This window comes from Ahaetulla prasina, chromosome 3, assembly GCF_028640845.1.
Source record: "Ahaetulla prasina isolate Xishuangbanna chromosome 3, ASM2864084v1, whole genome shotgun sequence".
Classification (NCBI taxonomy): Eukaryota; Metazoa; Chordata; class Lepidosauria; order Squamata; family Colubridae; genus Ahaetulla; species Ahaetulla prasina.
Genome location: NC_080541.1, coordinates 221,385,340 through 221,413,103, shown reverse-complemented (window position 1 = coordinate 221,413,103; position 27,764 = coordinate 221,385,340). Strand labels below are relative to the sequence as shown.

The 27,764-nt window shown below is 44.2% G+C and overlaps 1 protein-coding gene across 1 annotated transcript; it reads right to left on the bottom strand.

The window, feature by feature from the left end:
- Nucleotides 1–3,949: 3,949 nt before the first annotated feature.
- On the bottom strand, nucleotides 3,950–27,414 carry BIRC7 (baculoviral IAP repeat containing 7). The gene is made up of 8 exons (XM_058177963.1): nucleotides 27,339–27,414; nucleotides 25,577–26,399; nucleotides 23,326–23,425; nucleotides 21,881–21,950; nucleotides 18,120–18,165; nucleotides 12,285–12,356; nucleotides 7,213–7,420; nucleotides 3,950–4,290 (listed from the first exon to the last, which is right to left on the bottom strand). The coding sequence occupies exons 2-7, from the start codon at nucleotides 26,220–26,222 to the stop codon at nucleotides 7,221–7,223; spliced, it is 1,134 nt and encodes a 377-aa protein (XP_058033946.1). The 5' UTR covers nucleotides 26,223–26,399; nucleotides 27,339–27,414; the 3' UTR covers nucleotides 3,950–4,290; nucleotides 7,213–7,220.
- Between the last annotated feature and the right edge of the window lie 350 nt (nucleotides 27,415–27,764).

Genomic DNA, 27,764 nt, shown 5'->3' with positions numbered 1-27,764 from the left:
GTGTTTACACAATACCCTCAAATTGCTCACCCGGCCAATCCATTCTCCAGTTTCATATAAATACATTAAGCGAGCTCACCAGAGGTTGGATTTGTACCGGGTGCTAAGCAGCCCGAAGAACAAAGAAGCTCTAACCAAGGTTAAAACAACCCAGGATGTTGCATGGATGAATGAATGAATGCATGCATGCATGCAACTGCTTGGTTTTCAACTGGCTTGGCAAGAGCGCATTTGCGGAAAGGCCAAGGAAGGAGACCTTTGCTGAGGGAGTGGAAAACAAGAATTGCACTTCGTGTTACTTGTGCGTGGAAAATACTTTTACGGGTTTGTTGGAAGAAATATCCATCTGGGTCCAGTTCCAAGTGGGGACAAAGACACTGGAAACATGGAGGCTGCTTGGAAAGGTGGTTTAATGGTGGTCAGGATCACATGGCTTGAGTTCCTGAACAGAAAAAAGGGATGAGATCCTGCACGCTCCCTGGCTTTATGCTTTTTCTGAGCTTTGAACTTTCTGGGGCACAGGAAGAGTATCCTGATTGGTTGTCAGACTCCCAGGGGGTGCGGGTCTTAGCTAGCCTTGCTGGGTGATGTAATCTTCCCAGGTGTCATGTGGTGAGTTTCAGTTGCTAGATGGGTCCTATTATGTTGCAGATGATGATGGCCCATTGACAAAGGTGGGGAGAATGAGTTTCTGTCTCTGACCCATTGACAAAGGTGGGAGGAAATGAGTGAGCTTGGCTGAGGCTTTAATGGCCCATTGACAAAGGTGGGGGGAGTCAAGAAGCTGCTTTGTCTTTAAAACATGTTTCTCCATTTCTCATCCAGGGAAATATATTCTGCCTTTTAAATATTGTCTAAAATATTTCATTCTTCTAGGAGTGGGGAGGGTGCTAAATTCCTACAGGTTGAAAAAAATCTCCCTGTGGGGATCACAAGCTTGAATAACTTTTTCAAGGCTGCTGTTCTGTCCCCCTCGCCTCAGTCCGAGCGATGGCTTAATTAGCCGGCACTATCAGCTCTGGCAGCAAACTAGTGAGCGTCTGCCAAGTGTCTCTGTTATCTCCCTTGATGCCGATGAGTCAACAAACAGTACTTCAGCTCTAGTCAAGCAGTTGATTTGCCTGCTACGAAGAGGCATAGCAGCCCTCACTGGTTTTATATCCTGTGGGGTGTGGCTCCATGACTCAGCACTTCCTAGGCCTGCCTCACCCCTGCTTCTGTTGTTCCCGCCTCTCCTGCCTACGAAACCTAGGGTCCAGCCAGGCCTGATTGCCATCAGCTGAGTCTGGAGGCATGGCCTGGAGGGGGGGAAGAGTCAAGGGATGGAGGCCTCGTTATCTCTTCCACCTGGCCTGTTTGTGGCTCCTGGAGCTGAGCCAGGGAAGCCGGTGCTCCCGAGGTAAGTCCTGATGGCTCTTCCCCCTCACTTTCCAAGTCACTTTCTGGCAGGGAGCTTGGCTCAGGGGGCGCAGACACAGCAGCTGCACTCTAAACCATGGGTCTCCAACCTTGGCCACTTTAAGCATGGCAGACTTCAACTCCCAGAATTCCCCAGCCAGCAAAAGCTGGTTGGGGAATTTTGGGAGTTGAAGTCTACCAGGCTTAAAGTTGACAAGGTTAGCGACCCTTGCTCTAAACCACGGCTATTTTCCAGTTACAGGTAATCCTCCATTTGCAAAAGTTCATTTAGTGATCGTTCAAAGTTACGACCATACCAAAGAATGTGACTTGTGATCATTCTTCACACTTACAACCGCTGCAGCCTCCCCGTGATCAAAATTCAGATGTTTGGCAAGTGGTTCTTATTTAGGACAATTCCAGTGTAACAGGATCAGGTGATCCCCTTTTGCGACCTTCAGACAAGCAAAATTGTCAAGAGTATGAATATCCCTGGACTGGAATAGATCAGGCAACGAATAGGCATGGCAACAGGTCAGCCAATGGGGCTTGTTTTGGAAACAGAGACTTAAGGAAGGCGCCTGGCCGTGGTTTAGCTCTGTGCTCAGATCTAAAACGAAACTAGTCTGCTTTGCTGAAATGAAACTAACTGTTCTCTCCTGCCTTGTGTTCTGCCTGTAACTTCTACCATGTTGGAAGAATCAACTATTGGTATTGTAAAATTTACTCCCTCTGTTATTACGTATATAAAGAAGTTTAGGAATCAGTTTACCTGTGTGTGCTTTCTGAATTTAATTTTTGCAACAAACTCTGATAAAAATCATGCGGGAAGCCAGATTCACTTAACCATCGTGGGACTAACTTAACAAATGCAATTATTCACTTAACAACTCCGGCAAGAAGAATCGTAAAATGACTTAGCAAAGGTTTCACTTAGCAACAAAAATTTTGGGTTCAATTGTGGTCGTAACTCGAGGACTACCTGTAATTTTTTCCCCCTTGTATGGATTGTTTTATTTTGCATTTGGTATCATGTGTACCGCCACCCAAAGCCATAATTAATAAAAAAGAGAATCAGTTTGATCTAGTGATTAAGGCACAAGGCTAGAAACTAGGAGACGGTGAATTCTATTTATTTATTTATTTATTAATTAAACTTTTATACCGCCCTTCTCCCGAAGGACTCAGGGCGGTGTACAGCCAAGATAAAAAGCAGTAAGTATACAAAGTTAAAAATCAATTTAAAATACCTATTCAATAGTGGCCGAATTAAAACCGTCAAATTGACCAACCTAAAATACCCCATATAAAATTACAGAAAATTTAAAAATTTAAAATTTAAAATTTAGAAATTTAAAAAATCTAAAAATCAGTCCAGTCCGCTTGGATGAATAAATAAGTTTTAATTCCACGAAAGGTCCGAAGGTCAGATATTTGGCGCAAACCGGGGAAGGTCGTTCCAGAGTAGGAGCTCCAACAGAAGGCCCTTCCTGGGGCCGCCAGCCGGCATTGCTTGGCGGGCGGCACCCTGAGAAGACCCTCTCTGTGAGGCGTGCGGGTCGGTGGGAGGCATGTGGAACAGCAGGCGGTCCCGTAAGTACCCGGGCCCTAAGCCATGGAGCGCTTTGAAGGTGGTAACCAAAACCTTGAAGCGCACCCGGAAGACCACAGGTAGCCAGTGCAGACTGCGCAGGAGAGGTGTTACCCGGGAGCAACGCGGTGCTCCCTCAATCACCCGCGCAGCTGCATTCTGGACTAACTGCAGTCTCCGGGTACACTTCAAAGGTAGCCCCATGTAGAGAGCATTGCAATAATCCAGTCGAGAAGTGACGAGAGCATGAGTGACCGCATCTAGTCCCGCCTTAGGCATGAGAGCATCTAGTCCCGCCTTAGGCATGAAAGCTGGTTGGGTCTGTCTATATTCGTGTCAGAAGCACCGACGAAGCTCACCAAAGTTTCCTTCTAGGTTGGAAGGTTGCCCAGGGGATGTCTGACTGCCAAAAGTAATGCAATCTTCAGGGAGGCTTTCATGAGCCCCCCCAAGCTGGATGGGTAATTTGGACTAGTTTCTCTCTCTCTCTTTCTCAACCCAACTTATGTCACAGAGTTCTTGTGGGGGAAATAGCAAGAAGAAAGAATATTAAGACACATTCGCCGCTTATAAAAATAATAAAAATGGGACAGAAATAACAGAGTTCAGGTAGTTTATAAATTTAATGCAATAATAAATCGATAAGCGGTTACAGAAACGATTAGAAATGGTTCCAGAAAAGGTAGGTTATTTTATTCTCCTGAAAGAAAACCATTGCACGTCAAAACACAACACAAAACTTTTCACTCCAAACCATCATGCTTTAAAATCTTATACGAAGTAAGAAATGGGAACGAGCATTTCCAAATATGCTTTAAATCAGGGGTCTCCAACCTTGGCAACTTTAAGACTTGTGGACTTCAGCTCCCAGAGTTCCTCAGCCAGCAAAGCTGGCTGAGCAACTCTGGGAGTTGGAGTCCACAAGTCTTAAAGTTGCCAAGGTTGGAGACCCCTGATTTAAATAATTCCTCCTCCCCCCCCGCCCCTGCCATGAAGCTACCAGTCTCTCCACAAGAGAAACCTCAAAATGGTTTTATCTTTCATCGTTGAAATCGTTGAAATAGAAGGAGGTCTTAAAAGAAGTTACATCCCGCAAGATCATCGGGTGGGTGTAAGGGTTCAGAGGAAACGAGTCTTATTTTTTGGGAAATGGTCAAATAAATAAATAGTTCAATAAATAAAGCAACTCGGTATATTTATTCAAGTCCTTGTTTGGTTCTGGTTCTCCCCATCAGGCAGAGCTGAGTCGTCTTGGGCCAAAGGAGCTCGTCCAGAGGAAGGGTTAAGTTGCTGGGAACGTTCTGGAAAGGCAAGAAATGTCCTTGTGACAGACTGGCCTGCCTTAAATACAGATAATCCTCGACTTAAAGTTTTAATGACCGTTCGAAGTTACAACATCCCTGAAAAAAAGTGACTTGTGTTTTTCACACTTACGATCAGCATTCCCCATGGTCATAATGATTAAAATTCAGATGCTTGACAACTGACTCGTATTTATGACGGTTGCTGTGTCCCGTGTGTGTGTGTTTGTGTGTGTGTGTGTGTGTGTGACATGATTCTCTTTTGCGACCTTCTGGCAAGCAATGACAATTGGGAAGGCCAGATTCACTTAACAACCATGTTACTAACTTAACAACTGCAGTCAGGAGTCGGCTGCTGGGGGTTCGCAGGGGTTCGGGAGAACCTCTAGCTAAGATTCTGTGTAGTTCGGAGAACCCCCACATCCCATTCCTGGCTGGCCCCACACATCCCACTCCACCCCTCCCAGGAGTCCCCATGCAGCCCGTTTTGGATGCAGGTAAATGCAGGGTGCATGCAGAGGCTCGGAGTAGGCAAAAAACAGGCCTACCGGAAGTTCGGGAAGGCCAGAAATGGGAGGGCCTCCGAAGCTTGGGGAGGTCATTTTCGTACTCCCAGAGGCTCAAGGAAAGCCTCTGGAGCCCGGGGAGGGCAAAAATGTCACCCACCCCTTCACACCATGGTGCAGGAGGCCGACTAGGCCACGCCCACACTGCAACCGGGCAGAGAACCCTTTGCTAAAAAATTTTAAGCCCACTCCTGACTGCAGGGATTCACTTAACTGTGGCAAGAAAAGTTGTAACATGGGGCAAAACTCCCTTCCCAGCTGTCTCACTTAGCAAGCATAAATTTTGGACTGTGTTTATAAGATGAGTATTACCTGAATTGGGGGAAGAATGAATCACAGCTGATAAATTTGGTATACGTCTCTCTAATTTTCCCAAGGCTATTCCACCATCAAGGCAATGTGATAAAGCAATAACAGTGTCAGTTTTGGAAGCCATATTAGGCCGAAGGCTTCCACACGCTGCCCCTTTCTCCAGTGTGGGAAAGTAGGGGTAGGGGGCGGGGGTACAATGAGCTATTAGACATAACAACATTCTTCCCGCCAAGGTCGGGCTGGGCTCACATCTGGAGGAGTGGCCGGAGTGATGTCTCGACATGGGACGGTTGAAGATTGGAGCATGTGACTGGCAGAGGGGTCATGAGGGTGGGGATTTTGGAGTGTGTATTACTGAGGGAAGAACCCGAATCCCCAGTTTCGGTTCTCATCCAACTGTGCCAGTTTACCTATCCTAGAAAAAGAACTTTGAAAGATGTTGGCTTCGGAGTCTTCTCTGCAGGAGGGGTTTTCTGGAACGCTGGCAGAAAGCTTAACTAGAAGCTGTCTGAAACGGATGGCGTTCAAAACACTGTGGACTAGCTTGGTGGGCAGGAGTAGATTGGGGTAACCCTCTTTGAGCTACCCAATTAAGGGCCAAATGGTAATGGAAGGGAAAGCTGAAGGAAATCTCTCTCCAACCTGATCCTCGGTTATAGTACCTCAGGCTTCAAAGCCTGCATTAAGTACTACTTTTTAGAGGGCACACTGCTTTATACCAGTCGAAGGAACCCAGTTCAACAGGCTTAACATTAGACTGGTAATCAAGTAAACAATACAGTAGTGAAATGCTCCTGGTTCGGTCCGGATTGCCCAAACCGGTAGTAAAAAAGGCTACTGGTTCGCCTAACCGGTAGTAAAAAATGAAGAAAAAAAAAGTTCCGACGATCAGGTGAGCGACGCACGATCATTGGAACTTTTTTTTTTTACTTTTTTAGCATTTTTTTGCTACCAGTTCTCCAGAACCAGTAGTAAAAATGCTTTTAAAAAATAATAAAAAAAGGCTCCAATGATCACAGCTGTGGTGCGTGATCGTCAGAGCCTCTTTTTTTTACTTTTAAAAGCATTTTTTTACAACCTATTCGACCGAATAGGTTGTAAAAAATGCTTTTAAAAGTAAAAAAAAAAAAGATTGTGCGCCACAGCTGATCACCCCCCCACCTCACGTGCACTGTTCTACTTACCCCATGCCTCATTTTGGCATGCTGTGCATGTGCGCACCTCATATTTGGTGCATGGTGTGCATTGCGCATGCACATGTGCAGGGCACATTTAGGGCACAGTGCGCATGCGCAACCAGCGAACCAGTAGTAAACCAGTTCAGATTTCACCACTGAAACAATACCCCAATCAAGGAACTATCAATGAAGACAAATAAGTTAATACTAAACAACAGCCTAATCAAGAATCCACCAAGCACTGATGAAACAAGCCACTACTATATAAAAATAAGATCAAACCCCACTCCCTTCTAGACCTGATGATGTTACCTAGTTTGGTAATGAAATGTCTGCAAGAAAAACCACCAAGCTCAGAGAGCACCACAGATTAAAAATAAGGTAAAGGTAAAGGTTCCCCTCGCACATATGTGCTAGTCATTCCTGACTCAAGGGGGTGGTGCTCATCTCTGTTTCAAAGCCGAAGAGTCAGCGCTGTCCAAAGATGTCTCCGTGGTCATGTGGCTGGCATGACTCAACGCCAAAGGTGCACAGAACACTGTTACCTTCCCACCAAAGGTGGTCCCTATTTTTCTACTTGCATTTTTTACGTGCTTTCAAACTGCTAGGTTGGCAGAAACTGAGACAAGTAACGGGAGCTCACCCCATTACACGGCACTAGGGATTCGAACCACCGAACTGCCGACCTTTCGATCGACAAGCTCAGTGTCTTAGCCACTAAGCCACCGCGTCCCTCACAGATTAACAATACCTTTGTTCAACTTGAAAGTAGCCCTATCAAAAGTCATTTAGATTCCCCACGCTGCTTTGCCTACATTCGGAGGCTGTCAAATTCTCTTCGGTTATGGATTCAATGCTTTACTTACCTTTCAGGTCAGGACAAGAAGGCCTTCATACTGTCCCGAATGACCCCTCTGCAGATGGGGCAGCGCCTCAGATTGGGAGCACATTCAGCGCACACCACTAGGTGGCCACAAGGAACCAGCACAATGGACACGTCTTTGTCCATGCACACTTTGCACATCCGTTCCTCTTGAAGCCGGCGCAGTTTTTCTTCCATGCTGGTAGTGGATTCTGAACAGAGAGAAGAGATCGTTTAGGAAGGCAGTTGGGAGTTGGATTAGCAATAGCAATAAGTCTTACTTATATACTGCTTCACAGCCCTCCCTAAGCGATTTACAGAGTGTTGTGACCCAGGCCCAAGTAGGTAGTAGGAAACTCAGTCAGTGTAAGAACAAGCAAACTTTATTCGAACAGCTGAGAATTACTTCATTCTCAGTGCAGTTCAACTAAATTAAAGCAAATTCCTCCCAACACAAATTCCTCAGTCCTGTCACCAACCTTGGTCCAGTTAGGCAAACTACCAAAGGCTTTTCTTGGCAAAAGTTCAGAAGACACCGGATACAAAATAAATGCAAGAACACGAAGCTACCTACATTGTTTTCCGGCAAAGCCCAAATGCCGTTGCTGGTCTGTTTTAAGCCTTATGGGAGGGCCCAATCTCTCTTGGCCCTATTACCGAGTCATCCTCTTTGCTTTAGCTGCTCTTGCCTTATGGCAGGTCTTCTCATGTGTGCATTAGGAACAGGCTCCTCCTGTTCTTCTGCCTCACTACTGTCAGCCTTTGGAGGCTGTGGAGTCTGCACCTCACTCCCTGATGGCCCTGGCCCCACCTCAGCCTCATCGCTGTCCGACTCCGTTGCCAGCTCCACAGGCTGCTGGCAGACCACAACACAGTCAGCATCTTGGCCCCAACAATCTGGGTCCTCATTTTACCAACCTCGGCAGGACGGAAGGCTGAGTCGACCTTGCTCTGCACTTGCAGTCTAGGACTACAAGATGCATTGAAAAGTTTGACCCAGTGATAATGAGCTCAACTTTAATTTATGGGGAATATATTGGGATATCGTTCGTGCAAATAAGTCAAGCAGACATGTCCCATTTTTGTGGGGGAACGTCGTTAAATGAAAGTTGTTGTCTTGCATAAAAAGCCTAACAACTAGATTCACCAAAATAGCGTGTACCAACTTTATCCCAAAGGTGCTATTTTAAGAGGCAACTGGACTTTCTTGTTTTTCTTTGAAGACATTTTGCTTCTCATCCAAGAAAGTTCTGTGCCTGTGCGCAATAGTGAAGGGATGCAGGGCAGAAAAACATCCTGCAGAAAGCACAGCTCCACAACATGGTCCTTTTAATAGTTCCAAGAAGGCTCCACACCCATTTGCATTACTCAGGTGACCCTGAGGACACAGACAAACCTCCAAATGGACTCAAGGGCTCTGTTTAAAAAAATGCAAATGACCAGCTGTCTGCAAGGAATATAAATCCTTCTGTTCCTCACCATCTAGCCAGAGCTGAAGAAGCTTCTTGGATGAGAAGCAAAACGTCTTCAAAAGAAAAACCAGGAAGTCCAGTTGCCTCTCAAAAAAAGCACCTTTGGGACAACCATGATCTGGATGACTAAGAATCTCCATAGACATGTACCAGCTTTATCCATCAAATGTCATTTAGGTAAGATGAACTGCGAGTTTTATCACTGACCACGTTGTCAAGCAACAGTGAAACGCACAATATGTCACAGCGTTTCTCAACCTCAGCGACTTTGATGTGTGGACGGCAACTCCCAGAATCCCCCAGCCAGCACATTAGGAAGCATAAAGCTAAAGAAAAACGTGTTTCAGTAACATTCTTCTTTAGCCTCATGCTTTCTAATGCTTTGTGCTACGTAAGAACAGTGCTTGTTTTCATGTTTCCAAGAAGTAGTAAAATTTAGCTATTCTAAGTTAAAGGAAAGGAAAGGAAAGGAAAGAAGAAAAGAAAAGAGAAAAGAAAAGAAAAGAAAAGAAAACGACCAACTGTCAGGATGGATGGACTCAGGGGTGGGCTGCTGAGGGTTCGCAGGGGTTCAGGAGAACCTCTAGCTAAGATTCTGTGCAGTTCGGAGATGTCTGATATCCCACTCCTGGCTAGCTCCGCCCACCCAGCCCCTCCCATGAGTCCCCACATGGCCCATTTTGGATGCAAGTAAGTAGGGCAGGGGTCTCCAACCTTGGTCCCTTTAAGACTTGTGGACTTCAACTCCCAGAGTTCCTCTGCCAGCTTTGTTGGCTGAGGGACTCTGGGAGTTGAAGTCCACAAGCCTTAAAGGGACCAAGGTTGGAGACCCCTGGTGTAGGGCACGCAGGGAGGCTCGTGAAGGGTGAAAAACAGGCCTACCAGAAGTTCAGGAAGGCTGGAAACGGGCCTGTTTCCGGCCTCCAGAGTCAGGGTAAGCCATTTTCATCCTCCCGGAGACTCGAGGAAAGACTCCAGAATCCAGGGAGGGCAAAAACGCCCCCCGCCTCCACCGTGATGCAGGAGGCTGACTAGGCCATGCCCACCATGGCCATGCCCACCCAGCAACCTGGCAGAGAACCCCTTGCTAAAATTTTTGAAGCCCACCCCTGGATGGACTCAATTACAAAAAATATGGCCAGCCTTTTGGAAGACCTAAAGGACACAGTTTGGGGATAGTTCCTTCTGAAGAAAAATTGTCTCCATGGTTGCTGAAAGCCGTGGTGGCTCAGGCTGTAAGATAGCCTGTTATTAAAACACAGCAGCCTGCAATTACTGCAGGCTCGAATCCCACCAGGCCCAAGGTTTACTCAGCCTTCCATCCTTTATAAGGTAGGTAAAATGAGGACCCAGATTGTTGGGGGGGCAATAAGTTGACTTTGTAAAAATACAAATAGAATGAGACTATTGCCTTACACACTGTAAGCTGCCCTGAGTCTTCGGAGAAGGGCGGGATATAAATGTAAAAAAAAAAAAAAAAGCCGACGCTGACTTGATAGCGCAACATAATGATCCCAGGTTCATACATTTAATTTGATTTAGACAGGCTTTCAGACCGTCAAGTATTTCATTAACTCAAACTCCCCATGCAGTCTGAAAGCAATCTGCACTGGTCTTCGGTTCTGCAGATTGGATACGCTGAGGACACTGCAAATCAATTCAGCATAGCAACCATCATTGTCCTGGTCCTTCACTCCCATCCCACAGAAAGGTAATTCAGAAAAACAAACCCAGCAGCCTGGCATTTTACAGAGGTATTTTCTCCTGCTGAAGAGAAACTGGAAAGAAACTGGAAGTCTCTTTAAGAACGGACTGGACAGTCACTTGTCTGAAATGGTATAGGTCAGGATCTCCTGCTTGAGCAGAGGGCTGGACTAGAAGACCTCCAAGGTCCCTTCTAGCTCTACTCTGATTAATGTTCTAATTAAACAAGCAATTAATTTAAACACTTGTTGACATCGCTCCTATTCCTTCTGGCTTTGTTACTGAGTGGAAGTAAAGCAATCAAACTATTATCGTATTTTTCAGACTATAAGACGCACCAGTGTATAAGACGCACCAAGATTTTGAAGTGGTAAGTACCCTGTTTTCCACAAAATAAGACATCCCCTGATAGTAGGTCCAATCGGGCTTTTGAGTGCATGCAATAAGGGCAAGCGCTTATTTCAGTGTTCCCAAAAAATATAACACAGGGTCTTATTTTCAGGGAAACACGGCAAGAAAAAAAAACATTTTTTGCCCTCCCCAGCCCCCAGGAGCACTCTGCAGGCCTCCCAAACCCTCTGCACATCCTGTTTTTTGCAAAAAAGGGACGAGCAGGGTGGGGCTTCGGGAGGCCAAAAATGGCTGTACTCAGTGTATATGACACCAACATTTCCACCTGCTTTTAGGTGCGGGGGGCGGGGGAGTGCATCTTATACTCCGAAAAATACAGTAATTCTTTTACAAGACTCGAAAAATTCAGGATCCAGGAAGACGGCTGAAGGAAAAACTCTGAAGACAAAATGCCACCCATTTTTGTAGTGGTTTTGCAGTTTGCAGCTAAGACAGAAATTATTCAGCTTAATTCTGACTCAGGTGCACCACCTTCCTGTTGACATAGAGGTGAAAAGAGGCTTTCAAATTGGTCTGGAATGTGGAAGCACCCCTTACAACGTCTTCCCATGGAGTGAGTTTTTTAGTTCTGCAGCCGTAATAATGTGAAACCAAGATTGAATGATGGCTTCTATTAACTGCGTTTTAGTGCTGGGTCACTTCTGACTAACAAGTTTTTTTTTTTGTCACAACAGTATACGTAAACATCGATATAAAACAACAACACATCATAAAAGAAAAACATATATATATAAGCAAAAGTATGCAACAATTATATTAATTTGATATAATGAAAGGGAACAATAGGACAGGAACGGTAGGCACGTTTGTGCTCTTATGCACGCCCCTTATAGTCCTCTTAGGAAAGTGGTGAAGTCAATAGTAGACAGTTTTTGGTTGAAGTTTTTGGGATTTTGAGTAGAGACTATGGAGTCAGGTAGTGAGTTCCAAGCGTTAACAACACTGTTACAGAAGTCATATTTTCTGCAATCAAGTTTGAAGCGGATGACATTAAGTTTGAATCTATTGTTTGCTCTTGTATTATTGCGATTGAAGCGGAAGTAGTCTTTTACAGTTTCTTTAGTTTCTTTAGTCAGCTCCATAGATTTTCAATTGGGTTAAGGTCTGGGCTATTCTCAGGCCATTCCACCAGTGGAATAGGATTATCTTGAAATTCCTCCCCAAAAAAGTGGTGTTATTTGCCATCAAACCTCAAAAATACACTTTTCCCAAAAGGTTTCCACAATTTTGGCCACTATTGTTAGTCAATCATCAGTACCTGAGTTTAAACATGCTTGGGATAAATACATGTCCCTCATCTGACACAAAAATTAAAAATAAAATAAAAAATAATTTAAAAAAACCTCAAAGGGCAGACTCAGTGGATCACTAGGTCTTTTTCTGCCATCAGTTTTCTACGTTTCTAACAGATACCAGTAGCAAATAATAGTTACACCATAGCTTGTTAATTTTTTCTTTGCAATTGTTCTCCACCAGCAGGAATCTTTACCTGGCTCATGGGAATGTTCTATTTGTGTCTCTCTTCTCACTCTCCAAGGATCCGGTTCTCTTTCCATAGACTCTGTATGGATATGAGGAAAATAAGAGAGTGCATTAAAAGACAATGCTTAGAAGGATATCTGTGTCAGAATACAAATATTCATAGATTGGAATAGATCAGCCAATGGGGACTGTTTGGATAGACATGGCAACAGGTCAGCCATTGGGGACTGGCTGGAATAGGACATGGCAACAAGGTCAGCCAATGTATAGGCATAGCAATTAAGTCAGCCAATGAGGGCTGTTTTGGAAACAGAAACTTAAGGAAGGAGTCTGGGCGTGGTTTAGCTCTGTGCTCAGCTCTAAAACTAAACTAGTCTGGTCTTGTCTGTCTGCTGAGAATTGATATTGAAACTATTCTGCTGTACTCTGCCTGTGTTTGTACCACCACGTTTGAAGAACCACTCTTGGCATTGTATATATGTCTCATGTCTTATTATGTATATAAAGAGAAGTTAATGAATCCTGCTGCATCAGTTACCTTTGTGTGCTTTCTGGATTTGATTTTCTGCAACGAACTCTGACAATCTTCTTTAGTTCAAAAGAAAGTTTGATGTATCTCAAAGACATTTGCAGAAGTTATCTAAAATAACTCCCTATACAGTTGTCCCAAAGGTGCTTTTTCAAAAGGCAACTGGACTTTCCTTTGTTTTTCCTTGAAGACGTTTCGCTTCTCATGCACGAAGATGGATGAGAACTGAAGAAGCTTCTTGGACGAGAAGCGAAACGTCTTCAAGGAAAAACAAAGAAAGTCCAGTTGCCTTTTGAAAAAGCAACTTTGGGACAGCCATGACCTGGATGTCGGAGAATCTCCGCAGACATGTCCCTACACCGTTCAATCTTCAAAGGATACCATCAGAACAAACTTCTGAATGTGTACTTTGTGTTGAAATACTCGCCAGAAGTAACAAGATCCTTCCCTCGATATTGGATTATCTGCACAGGCATACGCCACACTTCCATCAACAGCGATTTTCATTTCTGCTGGAGGCAAGTGGTGCAGAGCACACGGTGACTTCTTGGAAACAATGGCATCAGTGGAGGTAGGGCACATAATGGATAGTTATTCATTGTTATAATTTTCTTTAGAAGTTTCTCTATTTGCTGTTAGAGCTAAAGATGCCAAGAATGGGAGCTTAGGGAAGAATCCACATGAGGCACAGAACACATTACTCAATCCATTTTTTTTTACTACTGGTCCTATGGGCGTGGCTTGGTGGGCGTGGTGTGGTTTGGTTGGCGTGGCAGGGGAAGGTTACTGCAAAATCCCCATTCCCTTCCCACTCCTGGGGGAAGGATACTGCAAAATCCCCATTCCCTCCCCTCTCCTGGGGGAAAGATACTGCAAAATCCCCATTCCCTCCCCTCTCCTGGGGGAAAGATACTGCAAAATCCCCATTCCCTTCCCATTCCTGGGGGAAAGGTACTGCAAAATCCCCATTCCCTCCCCATTCCTGGGGGAAAGATACTGCAAAATCCCCATTCCCACCAACCATTTGCTGGTTCGCCCAACTGCTCAAAATTTCCGCTACCAGTTCTCCAGAACCAGTCAGAACCTGCTGAATAGCATCCTGCTCAATTCACATGTTACACTGATGTATTAAACAGATTCAACTTTTTAAAAAACAGCAACATAAAGCTGTGTAAATTTCAGGTTTCCAATATACGTATTTTCTATACAAAGCTTTGATTTTGACTAAATAAACTGCCTTATGTGGAACTTTTGAGTTTCGTTTATTCCAATCAAGTATTTCAAGTATTTCTCTCCATTTTCTCCTATTAAGAGGAAGGGTGGGCTGATCTAGTCCATATCACTTCATATATATATAAACACATATGAATAATCTAATTTAGATGGATAATGTGATAAGTCTAATGAATAAATAAATAATCTGTGAACGGAAAGCCAGCGTGGCAATGCAGCTTTCAAGATGGGAGAAATTTACTTACACTTTTTTCTATGGAGATTGTTAGTCATCCAGGTCATAGTTGTCTCAAAGATGCTTTTTTTAAAATGGCAACTGGACCAGTGGTGAAATCCTCCGCCGGTCATCACCGGTTTGCTGCCTGCGCATGTGTGGCGCATGCCAGATGCATGCTGTGCGTGCGCATGTGCACTGCGCACCAAATGTGTGCTTCACATGGAAAAAGGAGCCGTTTGAAGGTAAGAAGAACAGTGAGGGGGGGAACAGCTGTGCAGCGCGATTTCGATTCGCTAGAAAGCAGGATTTCCTGCTTTCTAGCGAATATAAATCGTTGAGCACAGCTGATCGTCAGAAATACCGGTTCAGACCAACCGGTACTTTTTTAAAACTACCGGTTTGCCGAACCAGTAGATTTTATCACTACCGGTTCGCCCGAACCGGTACAAGCCGGTTAGATTTCACCACTGAACTGGACGTTTTTTTAGGAAAAAGTAGACGTTTCACTTCTTATCTGCTTCTCAAACGTCTTCTTCCTCAAACAACAGTCCAGTTGTCTTATTTTTTTAAGGCACCTTTGAGATGCCTACACTTTTATTTGGCACCAAACAAAAATGGGAAGCTTTGTTTTTGTTTCTGTAGTAAAGAGAGAATTTTCCAGATTTTGCTCACAGATAAGCTAAATGACATAATACACATGGAAAGAATGGAGTTCAGTAACATCCATGGTGAAAATGTTTTTACCTGCAGAGAATACTGACTTATGAAGAGGAGAATTACACCTCTTTGTCCATGCAGGGGTTTGTTTTTTTTTGAACAGGTCTGATTGATAACGGTCTTGTTAGAGAGACCCCATGCTGTCATTCTACTTACACCTTTTACGTAACAAACATGCTCTGGAAATCACTAGTTGCTTTTGGAGAGGCCTTAGTCTGCACGAGGCTTTTAACAGCATGTAAAGTATTACAATCACCCCACATGATTGAAGCCAGGATTTAAAAAAGAAAAGAAAAAAAAGAACAAGGGATCAGGTCAAAAACTACATTTAAATCAGAGGCGATTCAGTGTTCAAAAATTGCGGGACAACGATCTCCAAGGAAGTCACAGAAAACACAAGTACACTGAAGTCTGCTTAACGCGGCCCCAAGGAGCAAGATTTTACATGCATACATACTGCATGCGGATTAAAGAAAGGGACAAGAATGAAGAGATACTCCAAGTTTTGGCTTCAAAACTTGTTTCTCCGAGCTTCAGCGTCCCATTATACAGAGCTGTCCCACAATGCCCTGATCTTTACCTCAATAAGCATGCTTCTTTTTAGTATTTAAATTCTTATTAGTTGATCGAAATATAAAATACAAAGAAAAATGAAAGTAAAGGGAAAGTAAGGGAGGAAAAAAAGGAAGAGAAAAAAGTGTAGAGTAAAAGAGGGAACGCCTTCATTCCCGAATGCCATCACTCTGCTAAACAAATAATTCCCTCAACACTGTCAAACTATTCACTAAATCTGCACTACTATTAATCTTCTCATCGTTCCCATCATCCATCTCCTTCCATTTATGACTGTAACTTTGTTGCTTGTATCCTTACGATTTTTATTGTAATTGATTGTTTCCCGATTGCTTAATTGTAGCGTATGACTATCATTAAGTGTTGTATCATTAAGTGTTAAATTTGTACCCTATGTCTATCATTAAGTGTTGTAAGTGTTGTACCTTGATGAAGGTATCTTTTATGTACACTGAGAGCATATGCACCAAGACAAATTCCTTGTGTGTCCAATCACACTTGGCCAATAAAAAAATTATATTCTATTCTAAAAGGGGGAAAAGAAAGAAAAGCGTTGACTTACAATTCCTTTTAGCACGGTGGAATAAGGTAATAACATTCAGCCTCAACTTTTTTTTGTTGTTTACATTTATATCCCGCCCTTCTCCGAAGACTCAGGGCGGCTTACAGTGTATAAGGCAATAGTCTCATTCTATTTGTATATTTTTACAAAGTCAACTTATTGCCCCCCCAACAATCTGGGTCCTCATTTTACCTACCTTATAAAGGATGGAAGGCTGAGTCAACCTTGGGCCGGGCTTGAACCTGCAGTAATTGCAGGCTACTGTGTTCTAATAACAGGCTCTAACAGCCTGAGCTATTCCGGCCCTTTTGCTTTTACATAATAATATAGGCTAGTCATTTCTCTAACAACAAAACCCCAAGTTCATCTTTTTCCCCCCACCTCAGGCCCAAAGTCCAGAAGTGGTTTCCAAGTAGAAACGACTCAATATGCATTCTGAGCATTACAAAAATTATTGTACGATCAGAGCAGATGAGAGTCGATTGTAGGTCTTGTGCCTTCGGCTTGGCTGCCGATTGGATCCCATACTGCCCAAAGCAAATATGGGCCTTGTTCAGACACTGTTGGGTAAGAGTCTCCAGCTCTTGGTATTCAGCCTCAGGCCCATCACCAGGATGGGGAAAAACCCACCAAGAGAGCATTTTGCATCACAGCAATCAGGTGTGGGCAAACTGGCTATCATTGCAGTTAAATAGCAAGTTCTACATCAGGGGTCTCCAACCTTGGTCCCTTTAAGACTTGTGGACTTCAACTCCCAGAGTTCCTCAGCCAGCTTTGCTGGTTGAGGGACTCTGGGAGTTGAAGTCCACAAGTCTTAAAGGGACCAAGTTTGGAGACCCCTGTTCTATATGACCAAGCGAGCCAAGCTAAGGGGGCGTTATTTTTGCTTCTAGCTTTCCTCTTTTTTGGATTGATATTCTTGCCTAAATTCTCACAATATTTAGCCCTGCCAGCTTATCTCCTTCAGATTTGATACCCATCTTTGTGCTGCGCTATTCCTAAATGTTCCCCTTCCTTGGGCGCTAATATTCTGGATAAGAGATTATGTTGAGAGTTATTCTTTCTATACAGATAGTCCTCGACTTATAACCACAATCGGGGCCAGAATTTCCATTGCTAAGTGAGCAATGTTATGGCCATTTTTGCCGTGGTTTTTAAGCAAATCAGGCTTCCCACAATGACTTGACTTGCCAAAAAATATCTGGGAAGGTTGTAAATGATGATCACACGACCCCGGGACATTGTAACCATCATTAATACAATTGCCAAGTGGCTGAATTTTGGTCACATGACTGTAAGGCTACTGCAATAGCTTTAAGTGTGAGAACCAATTTCAAGTCAGTTTTTCTCAATGCTGTTTGAAAGGCACTAAGTTGTGAAGTGAAGGACTATCTGTTGCCGATACTAAAAACCCTCCCACAAATATACTGTTGCCGATACTAAAAATGTACATATAAGGTAAAGGTTTCCCTTGCACATATGTGCTAGTTGTTCCTGACTCTAGGGGGCGGTGCTCATCTTCGTTTCAAAGCCGAAGAGCCAGCACTGTCTGAAGACATCTCCATGGTCATATGGCCGGCATGACTCAATGCCAAAGGCGCACAGAATGCTGTTACCTTCCCACCAAAGGTGGTCCCTATGTTTTCTACTTGCATTTTTTATGTGCTTTCAAACTGCTAGGTTGGCATAAGCTGGGACAAGTAATGGGAGCTCACCCCGTTACACAGCACTAGGGATTCGAACCGCTGAACTGCCGGCCTTTCGATCTACAAGCTCAGCGTCTTAGCCACTGAGCCACCGCATCCCTTCAAAAAAATGTACATAATAGGGTGGAAATAAGTAATCCATCTTTATCGGTTAATTCTAAAATGTAGGATTATGGGATACCGTGCAAATAGTGCTGGGGTGGCCTCCTGAAGTTAAAAGACAGTTGCCTAAGAAGTCAGCACTAACAATAATGCTCTCAAAATTAAGCAAAGAATTAAAACCTCTTTTCTGTAAGAGCACCTACCATGAGAGCTTTCGGAATAGTCTTCAGACCAATGCAAGTTGTCTTCCTGAAAACCAAGACAAGATAGGTGTCACCAAGGAGAAGACTGTATTAATTACCAAGGTATAGAGCCACCAAGCTCACAGGTTCTGAATGGCATAGAGCAGTGATGGTTAACCTTTTTGGTGCCGAGTGCCCAAAGTGCGCGTGATACACGTGCCCGAACCCCCAAAATGCAAGGCGAGACCCCATACCCCCATCTGCGTTCATGCGCCCCGCCCACCCCATCTGCGCAAGGTCCCCACACCCCCTATTTTGGGCCTGGAAAGGCAGCTGCACCACCCCGCACATGGGCACGCATGTCCCACACATGCACCCTGTGCATGCGCAGCGGAGACCTGAAAACTGGATGGCCAGTGGGAGGCGCATGTGCATGTGCAGTGAAGCTGGGTTGGGATGATGGCTGGGATGCCCGCAGAGAGGGCTCTGCGTGCTACCTGTGGCACGCGTGCCATAGGTTCGCCATCACGGGCATAGAGATTAAAAGCAAATATTAAAAACAAAACAAAGGTAACCGCAGCAGCAAAGATATAAAACAGGAGTCAGAGACATTCAGGGAGTCCTTAACTTACGGCCACGACTGAGCCCAACATTTCCACTGCTAAGCTAGACAGTTGTTAAGTGAGTTTTGCTCCATTTTACGACCTTTCTTGCCACACTTTCTTGTTAAGTGAATCCCTGCAGATGTTAAGTTAGTAAGACAGCTGCTAAGTGAATCTGGCTTCCCTACTGGCTTTGCTTGTCAGGTCGCAAAAGGGGATTAATCGCATGACCCTGGGGCACCGTGACCGTCAGAAATATCAGCCAGTTGCCAAGCTTCTGAATTTTGATCACGTGATCATGCGGATCAGGGGTGAAATGTAAAATTTGTTACTACCAGTTCTGCAGGCGTCATCATGGACGCTCTGCGCATGCGCAGAAGCTCTCCACACGCTCGCAGTTCTGAACCAATAGCGAAGGTAAGTGGAACCCATCCAGATAATCTCCTTCTTCCAGTCTTTTCTAGAGCTGCAATAGAATGAACCTGTTGTGTCTGTGCCCCCCGAGCCGGCCCTCCTGCCAGAAAGTGACTTGGAAAGTGAGGGGGAAGGGCCGTCAGGCTCAACTCCAGGAGCCAGAGGCAGGCCAGGTGGAGGAGATAACGAGGCCTCCATCCCCTGACTCTTCCCCCCCCCCAGGCCACGCCTTTAGACCCAGTTAATGGCAATCAGGCTTGGTTGGACCCTAGATTTCATAGGCAGGAGAGAAGGGAACAACAGAAGCAGGGGTGAGGCAGGCCTAGGAAGTATATCCCACAGGATATAAAAGGCAGCGAGAGCTGCTGTGTCTCTTGTAACAGGCAATCCACTGATTGAGCTCACATTTGTTCCTGGGTGACTCACCAGCGTTGTGGAAGTTAACGAAGACGCTGGCTATTCTGCTGCCAGAGCTGATAGTGCCGGCTAATTAAGCCATCACTCGGATGGAAGCGAAGGAGGAGAGAACAGAACCTTCTCAACAATCTTATTCAAAGAGGGAAGGTTGGAGTTCGGATGAAAACTCTCCAGAACTATCATACCCAGCAAAAGCTTTCCGAGGGCAGGCCTCACCACTGCTTCCTTCAAGACAGGCAGAACTGTCTCCTCTTTCTTAAGAATTGATTCATCACAGCCCAGATCCAACCACACATTTCCTGGGCATCCGTCAACAAAGAGGGACATAGATCGAAATCACAAGTGCCTGGATTAATGGGCTCTGTTGACAAAGAGTCAATCATTTCCTAAGTGACACGACTGTCCCTTTGGGGGCCCGATCAGTCACAGGTTAACTCAGCGTGGATCCGAGTGTTTGTCAAATGCCTAGAACATTTGTCATCATGGCCCTGTCAATAGTCTTGTGACCCTTCCGTCCCTCAAATAAAGAAGTCACTTGCAACAGAGCTGCTAATCAACTATCTGTGGACGGAAGAAATGCATTTGGCTGTTCTAATTGCTATGTAATTCTTAATATGACCTTAATATAGTCAGGTTAGCGTGCGGGTTTTTTTTCCTCAAACGGTGCTCAAAAGTGTCTCTCTTTTTTTTTAATCCCCGAAATTCATCAGACAACCAGGGAATCCCAAAGGTCACATGGGAGCAATCCAATCTGGGATCCTTATCACGCCTCCCTTCCAGACAGGGAGACAAAGGCCTTGAACAAACAGTTCACAGCCACAGGCTAAAAAGAAGAAGGGGAAAAAAAAAAGGTTTTGGAACTCGCCCAGAACATTAGTCAACCAGAACAGACCAATTTAATCGGTCTTACCTCCCTGCATGGAAGGGCAGCATCAGCAACCCAAACAGCAATGAGAGATCGGAACATGACAAAGAAGTGGTCCTAATATCCTTCACCTTTCAATCATGTTGCAGCTGCTTGGCGTAAAAAAAAAAAAGCAGGCCTAGCATAGGACCACTTGTGGATCCTTGGCTGTCATAAGGTCATTGTTGTGACCCAGGCCCAAGTAGGTAGTAGGAAACTCAGTCAGTGTAAAAACAAACGTTATTCGAACAGCTGAGAATTACTTCATTCTCAGTGTAGTTCAACTAAATTAAAGCAAATTCCTCCCAACACAAATTCCTCAGTCCTATCGCCAACCTTGGTCCAATTAGGCAAACTGCCAAAGGCCTTTCTTGGCAAAAGTTCAGAAGACACCGATACAAAACAAATGCAACAAGACAAAGCTATCAGCATTGTTTTCCGGCAAAGCCCAAACGCCATTGCTGGTCTTTTAAGCCTTATGGGAGGGGCCAATCATCTCTTGGCCCTATTCCTGAGTCCTCCTCTTTGCTTGAGCTGCTCTTGCCTTCTGGCAGCTCTTCTCATGTGTGCATTAGGAACAGGCTCCTCCTGTTCCTCTGCCTCACTACTATCAGTCTCTGGAGGCTCTGGAGTCCACACCTCACTCCCCAATGGCCCTGGCCCCACCTCAGCCTCCAACTCAGAGCCCTCATCCGGGCCTTCCCCAGCCTCCACGACTGGCCCACGCTCTTCCTCAGCCTCATTGCTGTCCGACTCAGTTGCCAGCTTCGCAGGCTGCTGGAGGACCACAACAGTCACGAACCCCTGAGCCATATCAGACATGAATCCAATTAAAGTCTCCCAGTATTATCAGTCTTGGGGAATTCCACTGCCAGCTTGCTGATGGATTCAAGCAGTTTGGTCAAGGATGTCACTGTGCAGCGAGGAGGCATCCACTAGCTGAATTCTTCCCTGGAACCCAACTTTAACCACAGGATCTTACATCCAAGTTGTAAAGCTTCCAAAACTTTCCTAGATGACAAACTGCCACCCCACCCGTGGTGCCAAACCCCAAACCCAGCTTGGATAGATCTTAGAAAGGAAGGAACCCCCTCCAGCCCGTGGAGGGTTGCCCCCGGTTCGGACCGGTTTTATAGAACCGGTAGAAAAACCGTCGGGAGGCTCCGCCCACTGTCCCAGACGTTGTCATAGGCGATCTATGCATGCGCAGAAGCTCGGCGCGCGAGCGAAGCAAGCAAGCAAGCGCGATCCCGTAGCGAACTGGTAGTAAAGGTAAGTAGAAACCACCCCTGCCTCCAACCCACTTGAGTGTTTGATATACAAACATGTCAGGACAGCCACTTTACCCGCAATAAGATAATAAGATAAGAGAGCCCCGTTACACATTTTAACAGCATCGGGCATCATTTAAGCTACAGTCATACAGAAGAGGCATGCCTACTCACCAACATTACATTCGATTGTTGAGTGTGATTTACAAAATCTCTCCCTCTGGACTGGAGCAAAAATGCACATCTACAGAAGTTGGGGTAAGAGGGGCAAGGAAGAAGATTGAGAAAAGGTTAGTTGTAAATATTATTACTTCGCATCAAATTGCAACAGGAGGGTATAAAAAGTTATCTTCCATTGGATCTGTCTATGGCAGGGGTCAGCAACCCGTGGCTCTGGAGCCGCATGTGGCTCTTTCATCCCTCTGCTGTGGCTCCTCGTTGCTGCCACAATTTTGAGAGGAGCTTCCAGTTACGGGGAGATAAAGCACGGCGCACCAGGAAGAGACTCTATAGCAAGGGGCGGGTTTTCCGGTCAGCTCCACAATTGATAGGGCTTTCAGTTAGGAGAGGTAGAAGAAAATGGATGCCACACTAAGAGGAGACTCTATGGTGGGGGAACCGGACTTCCGGTGGGTTCCAAAATTGAACGGGGGGGGGGGGCTTCCGGTTAAGACCTTTGTGGCTCTTTGAGTGTTTAAGGTTGCCGACGCCTGGTCTATGGGGATTCTGTGTGATCCAGGTCATGATTGTCCCAAAGGTGCTTTCCCAAAAGGCAACTGGACTTTGTTTTTTTTTCCCCTTAAAAACGCTTCGCTTCTCATCCAAGAAGTTTCTTCAGTTCTAACTGAATGGTGAGGAATGGCCATGGCGGACACAATCCTTCAATCCGAGGAGAGAGTATTTTTTCCCCTATTATCAGTTACATCCAGGAGATAATTTTAACCTCAGGTTCAAAAAAAGCCTGCCCATGTCAGTTCCTACAAGATATGGAGGATGGAAGAAAAATAGGTACTGTATTTTTCAGAGTATAAGACGTACCTTTTTCCCCCAAAAGAGGGTGAAAATCTGGGTGCGTCTTATACTCCGAATGTAGCCCTGCCCAGCTTCTCAAAGGGAGGTTTCAGAGGCTGAAAAAAGCATCAGAAACGGAGCTTCAGGAAAAAAGCCCCAAATGGAGCTTCAGAAAAAAAGCCCCAAACGGAGCTTCAGAGGCTTTTTTTCTGAAGCTTTGTTTTGGAGGCTTTCAGAGGCAGAAAAAAAAAGCAAGGCACAGAGCTCACAACCAAGGAACCCTTTTGCTAAATTTAAATTTAAATTTAGAAGTGTTAAATTTGTACCCTATGACTATCATTAAGTGTTGTAAATGTTGTACCTTGATGAAGGTATCTTTTCTTTTATGTACACTGAGAACGTATGCACCAAGACAAATTCCTTGTGTGTCCAATCACACTTGGCCAATAAAGAATTCTATTCTATTCTAAAATTCTCCTCTGGAACAGCTGATTGGGGGTATTCTGGGAGGCCGATCCACCTGCCAATCAGCTTTTTTCTTATTTTCCTCCCCAAAAACGAAGCTGCATCTTATACCCCGAAAAATACAGTAAATTAGAATGGATCACCTTGGAAACCACCTGGCGTGCTCGATCCAGGGATCATCTCCTTGTTCCCAGTTCCTCAGTGCACCATCACAATAGAAACACCGCACATAATCTTGTTGGCCTGAAATGGTCCACGACAAAAGATGACATGTTGGTCAAGAGCAACAGAAACAAAGAAAAAAAATCATTGCCAGATGCTTGAAGATGCCAGGATCCCCACTCAGAATTAAACTATGGCAGGGATCAATGACTACCCTACAGCTTTCAATGGCTATGATTTTTCTGGCTGCTGGGCCCAGTAAAAGTAACAAGCAAATGGAAGGAAGAATTGGTACAGAATTCAGGAAATCTATTCAAAGTCCGCCTCTCTTTATTTTCATCAAAGGGTGACAAGGCCAGGTTCACTTTTCATTTAATACAACAGAACCTCAAGAGGCCTATATGAAGCCATGCAGAATTCAGACTTAGAACTAAGGAGAAATTTCCTGACAGTCAGAACAATTAATCAGTGGAACAACTTGCCTGCAGAAGTTGTGAATGCTCCAACACTGGAAGTTTTTAAGAAAATGTTGGATAACCATTTGTCTGAAGTGATGTAAGGTTCCCTGCCTGGGCAGGGGATTGGACTAGAAGACCTCTAAGGTCCCTTCCCTTTCAACTCTGTTGTTGTTGTTGTTGTTGTTGTTGTTAAGACATTCCAACATGGGAAATGGTGGAAGAGGAGAAGAGAGGTAAGCCAGGCAAACTAAATTCTATTCCTGGTGACCAAAACCTGAATTATTCCCTCATTTTAGTTTGTTTTGCGATTTCGAGAGGTGCTCACAAGTCTGCACATCATCACCAAAACGTTGCATTTAAGAGTTCAGAACTCAGGGCAAGTTAGAGAAAATTCTGCACCTGTCAATTCACTTCCATGGAAAAATCCTTGCCTTTCTGGCAAGCAGTGTGTGTGTGTGTGTGTGTGTGTGTTTTATTGCTCACTGGCCAGTCACTTGTTGAGATGGACAACTTTACAAATTCAATACATATTCAACTGAAGCTACAGCTACCTGTGATTTTCCATTGAGTGCCAAAATACTTAAAGAGAATGCGCGGGATGTATTGCACAAAGAGAAAGTCTGCAGAGCCTCTACGGCAGTGGTTCCCAACCAGTGTGCCGCGGCACTAAGGGGTGCCGTGAGATCTTTTGAGGGTGCCGGGAACTTTTGAGCTACGGAGATTTTAAATATCTATTTCCTTATAAGGGTGCCGGGAACTTTTGAAAGGCTTTCCAAGGGTGCCTCAAACAAGAAAAGGTTGTGCCTCAAACAAGAAAAGGTTGGGAACCACTGCTCTACGGTTTAATTCCAAATTACCAACAATTTCCATACAGCCCACACTATACTTTCTGCTCTTTGATAGGGAACCATTTGCAGGTTGCTGTAGACACGTCTAACAGCAACTGTAATTTTGCCTTTTTAAAGGCACACTTTTACTCTAAGTCTCCATTGCAACAAAAGTGCCACAGACTACAAACGAGGAGGTTGTGAGTTCTTGGCCTCCTTTAAGCATGAAAGGTGAAAGTCACAAGGTGACTTTGTACGAATTATTCTTAACCCAATCCACTTCACAGGGTTGTGGTGAGGAAAATAGGAAGACAGGAACATTAGTTATGCCTCTTGAGTTATACAGAATTTAGTGGTTTAGGCACCAGGCTTCCTGTAAGCCTCCACTGGAACTTTCAAGTGTGTTTCAAGTGGCTTAATTTTTAAACTTTTTGAATTTTAATAATTTTAATTGGGGTATTTTTATGAATTTTATGGGTCAAATTTGACGGTTTTAAATTTTTGGCCATTTATTGAATATGTTATTTTAATTTTTGTCTTAATTTGTATATTGTACTGTTTTATTCTGGCTGTACACTGCCCTGAGTCCTTCGGGAGAAGGGCGGTATAAAAATCTAAATAATAAATAAATAAATAAATAAAAACTTCCCACTTAAGTCACGAGAGAGCCAGCTGGGTGATTTTGGGCCAGTCCCTTTTTCACCTCACAGAGTTGTTTTTTTGTGGAGAAAAGAGGAGAAACTTGTGTTAGATATATTCACCACCTTGAATATATATTATAAAGGTGGAATACGAATACATTTAAATATACATTTAATACAGAAATGAATACAAAATATGACCAGTTTCATGAGCTACTCCCAGGTTTTCAGGAATAATGTAAGCCGCAACATTAACGTAGATGGAACCGGGGTCATACATACCCAGCAAAAGCAGTTCTCACATACCTGTATAGAAGAAGCCAGCTCTGGCCAACAACTGGGGAGACACTGGAGAATAAGATGGCCAATTCTCAAAGGACCCCAACCGATCTCCTTCAGCCTCCATATATGTATATTCTGGCTGTCCACTTACAGGGGTCTCCTCCACATTTAAACTTTGTAGCATGCCAAGAAATTGGCCATCTACACAGTCATGGTGTTCTTCGCTCCAAGGCATCTGTTGGCAATTTCCTACAATTTTATCCTGGACATACAGACATGATGGGAAGAATTTCTTGTGCTCTACCATAGGATCCTCGTCAGCTACCCAATTGTACAATAACCCACCACAGCAGAAACACTGGACGGTGTCAGCAGGACCGACAAAATAAAAACCAGCAGCTGCCAGATCAGTTGGAGAAACAGGAACGCTCGCTGGCCAGAGTCGAAATGTCTGAAGGCGCTTTATCTCGGACTTCATGCTGGATCTTGACCAACGCAAAGGGGTCCACTGAGTGTCCTCTGAAGATGAGCTGCTTCCCTCATCCTGGATTCCCTCTGGAGAAAAGCTATCTCCCATTTCCCAGCTGCTGGACAGGAGACCAGTCAAAACATCAGTAACAAGCTGGACACCCAATGCGACGAAATGTTTTGACACCGTACCAGCCTGCATTTCTAAACCCTCTCTGACTCTACCAACTGTAAATTCTGGAAAACACTGAACTCAGAGGCCAAACAGACTCCTGAACAGCAGATGCGAAAAAAAAAAAAGGATGCTAGATTTTCTAGAGCCTGCCGATTTGTTGGGGTTGGGACAAATGATTGCCGTTCTGTCCAGTTCTTCTTGGGTCTGGAGAGGGAAGGAAGAAAAAGAGCAGCTTTTAAAAACCAAGCTTTAAAATCAGTTTCAAGCCTAAAATCAGTTTCCTGGGTGGGTTTATTAGGAGACAAATAATCGCCATCTCCAAAACTTGCAGGAAAATCTTTCAGAGAGAACCCGGTTTTAACCTTTTCATTCTTTGTGTATATAGTTAATGCGAGGCCAGAGGAAAAAAAAAAAGACAGTCACTTGGTGACTCATTTTCTGAGTAATCATGCTTAGGGTTACAAAAGCATGAAATGTACAGAACAGTTTAGAAAGTATTTTCATTGAATATTTCAGCTCCAAATCTCCATGTCAAAAGGGGGGGGGAAAACCCCAGGAGAAACACCCCCATCCCTTTTAAAGGATTCTGCTTTTTGACAAACCAACCACAATATGTTTAATAATGCAGTATACCTAAGACAGTTAGCTACATTGACAGATTTAATGATCAGCAGTCAGACCCAACTCAATTTTTTAAAATTTTTTTACTTGTACAAATATATAAATAACTCTGAAAACAAGGCTATCGCCTTCAAAAAATAGAATCTTAAATATTCCTTCCACCATCTACTCAAAACACAGCAGCCTGCCTCGTATGCTGCAACAAGCCATAGCTTGTGGTTTACCAAATAAACCACAATTTACAGTAGAAGAATTGTAACGTATGCACATTTCACTGAACTCTAGCATGCTTTGGCTTAAAAGTTTGCTTGTCTTATGAACCACACAGTTAAGCTCATTGCACAAAGCCAGCCAATTTTGTCTTGTGAAACTGCATTGTAGCACAAGCTGTAAATTATATCCAGGAAAAATATATATGGAAGCTTAATATGCAGCAGCCTATGGGACAAGCCAGCTAAACCTCAATCTTAAAACCAGCAACACAAATAATTCAGAACACAGCGCTATTATTCTTGTACTTACCTAACTGGAAAATACACACACACACAAAAAAACCTTCAGCCACAAACTAGAAACACAACTAGAACACTGCCTTCTGGGCTGCCTTTAAATTCCTAACCCCACCCTGGTAATTACTTAACTTGTGTAACCGATGAGCCATTTAAAGCTGCAACCACTTTTCAGCCTGATTTATGGATATAAACTACTATGGTGTGGTTTAGAGGTTAGAGTAATCAAATATCTACCTTAATTCTGCCACGGAATTTAGTGGGTTGGCTATGCTGTTTTAATCTTGCATATCTCAATGTAGTCGCTCTGAAATGGCCCCAGTAGGAAGGAGAAATAGATTAAAATATTATGTTAAATAGTCCCCATTATTTCTATAGCTGAATTATTACTCCAGAAATTGATCTTTCATTTGCCAAATGCTAAATTTTCTTCCGTTCC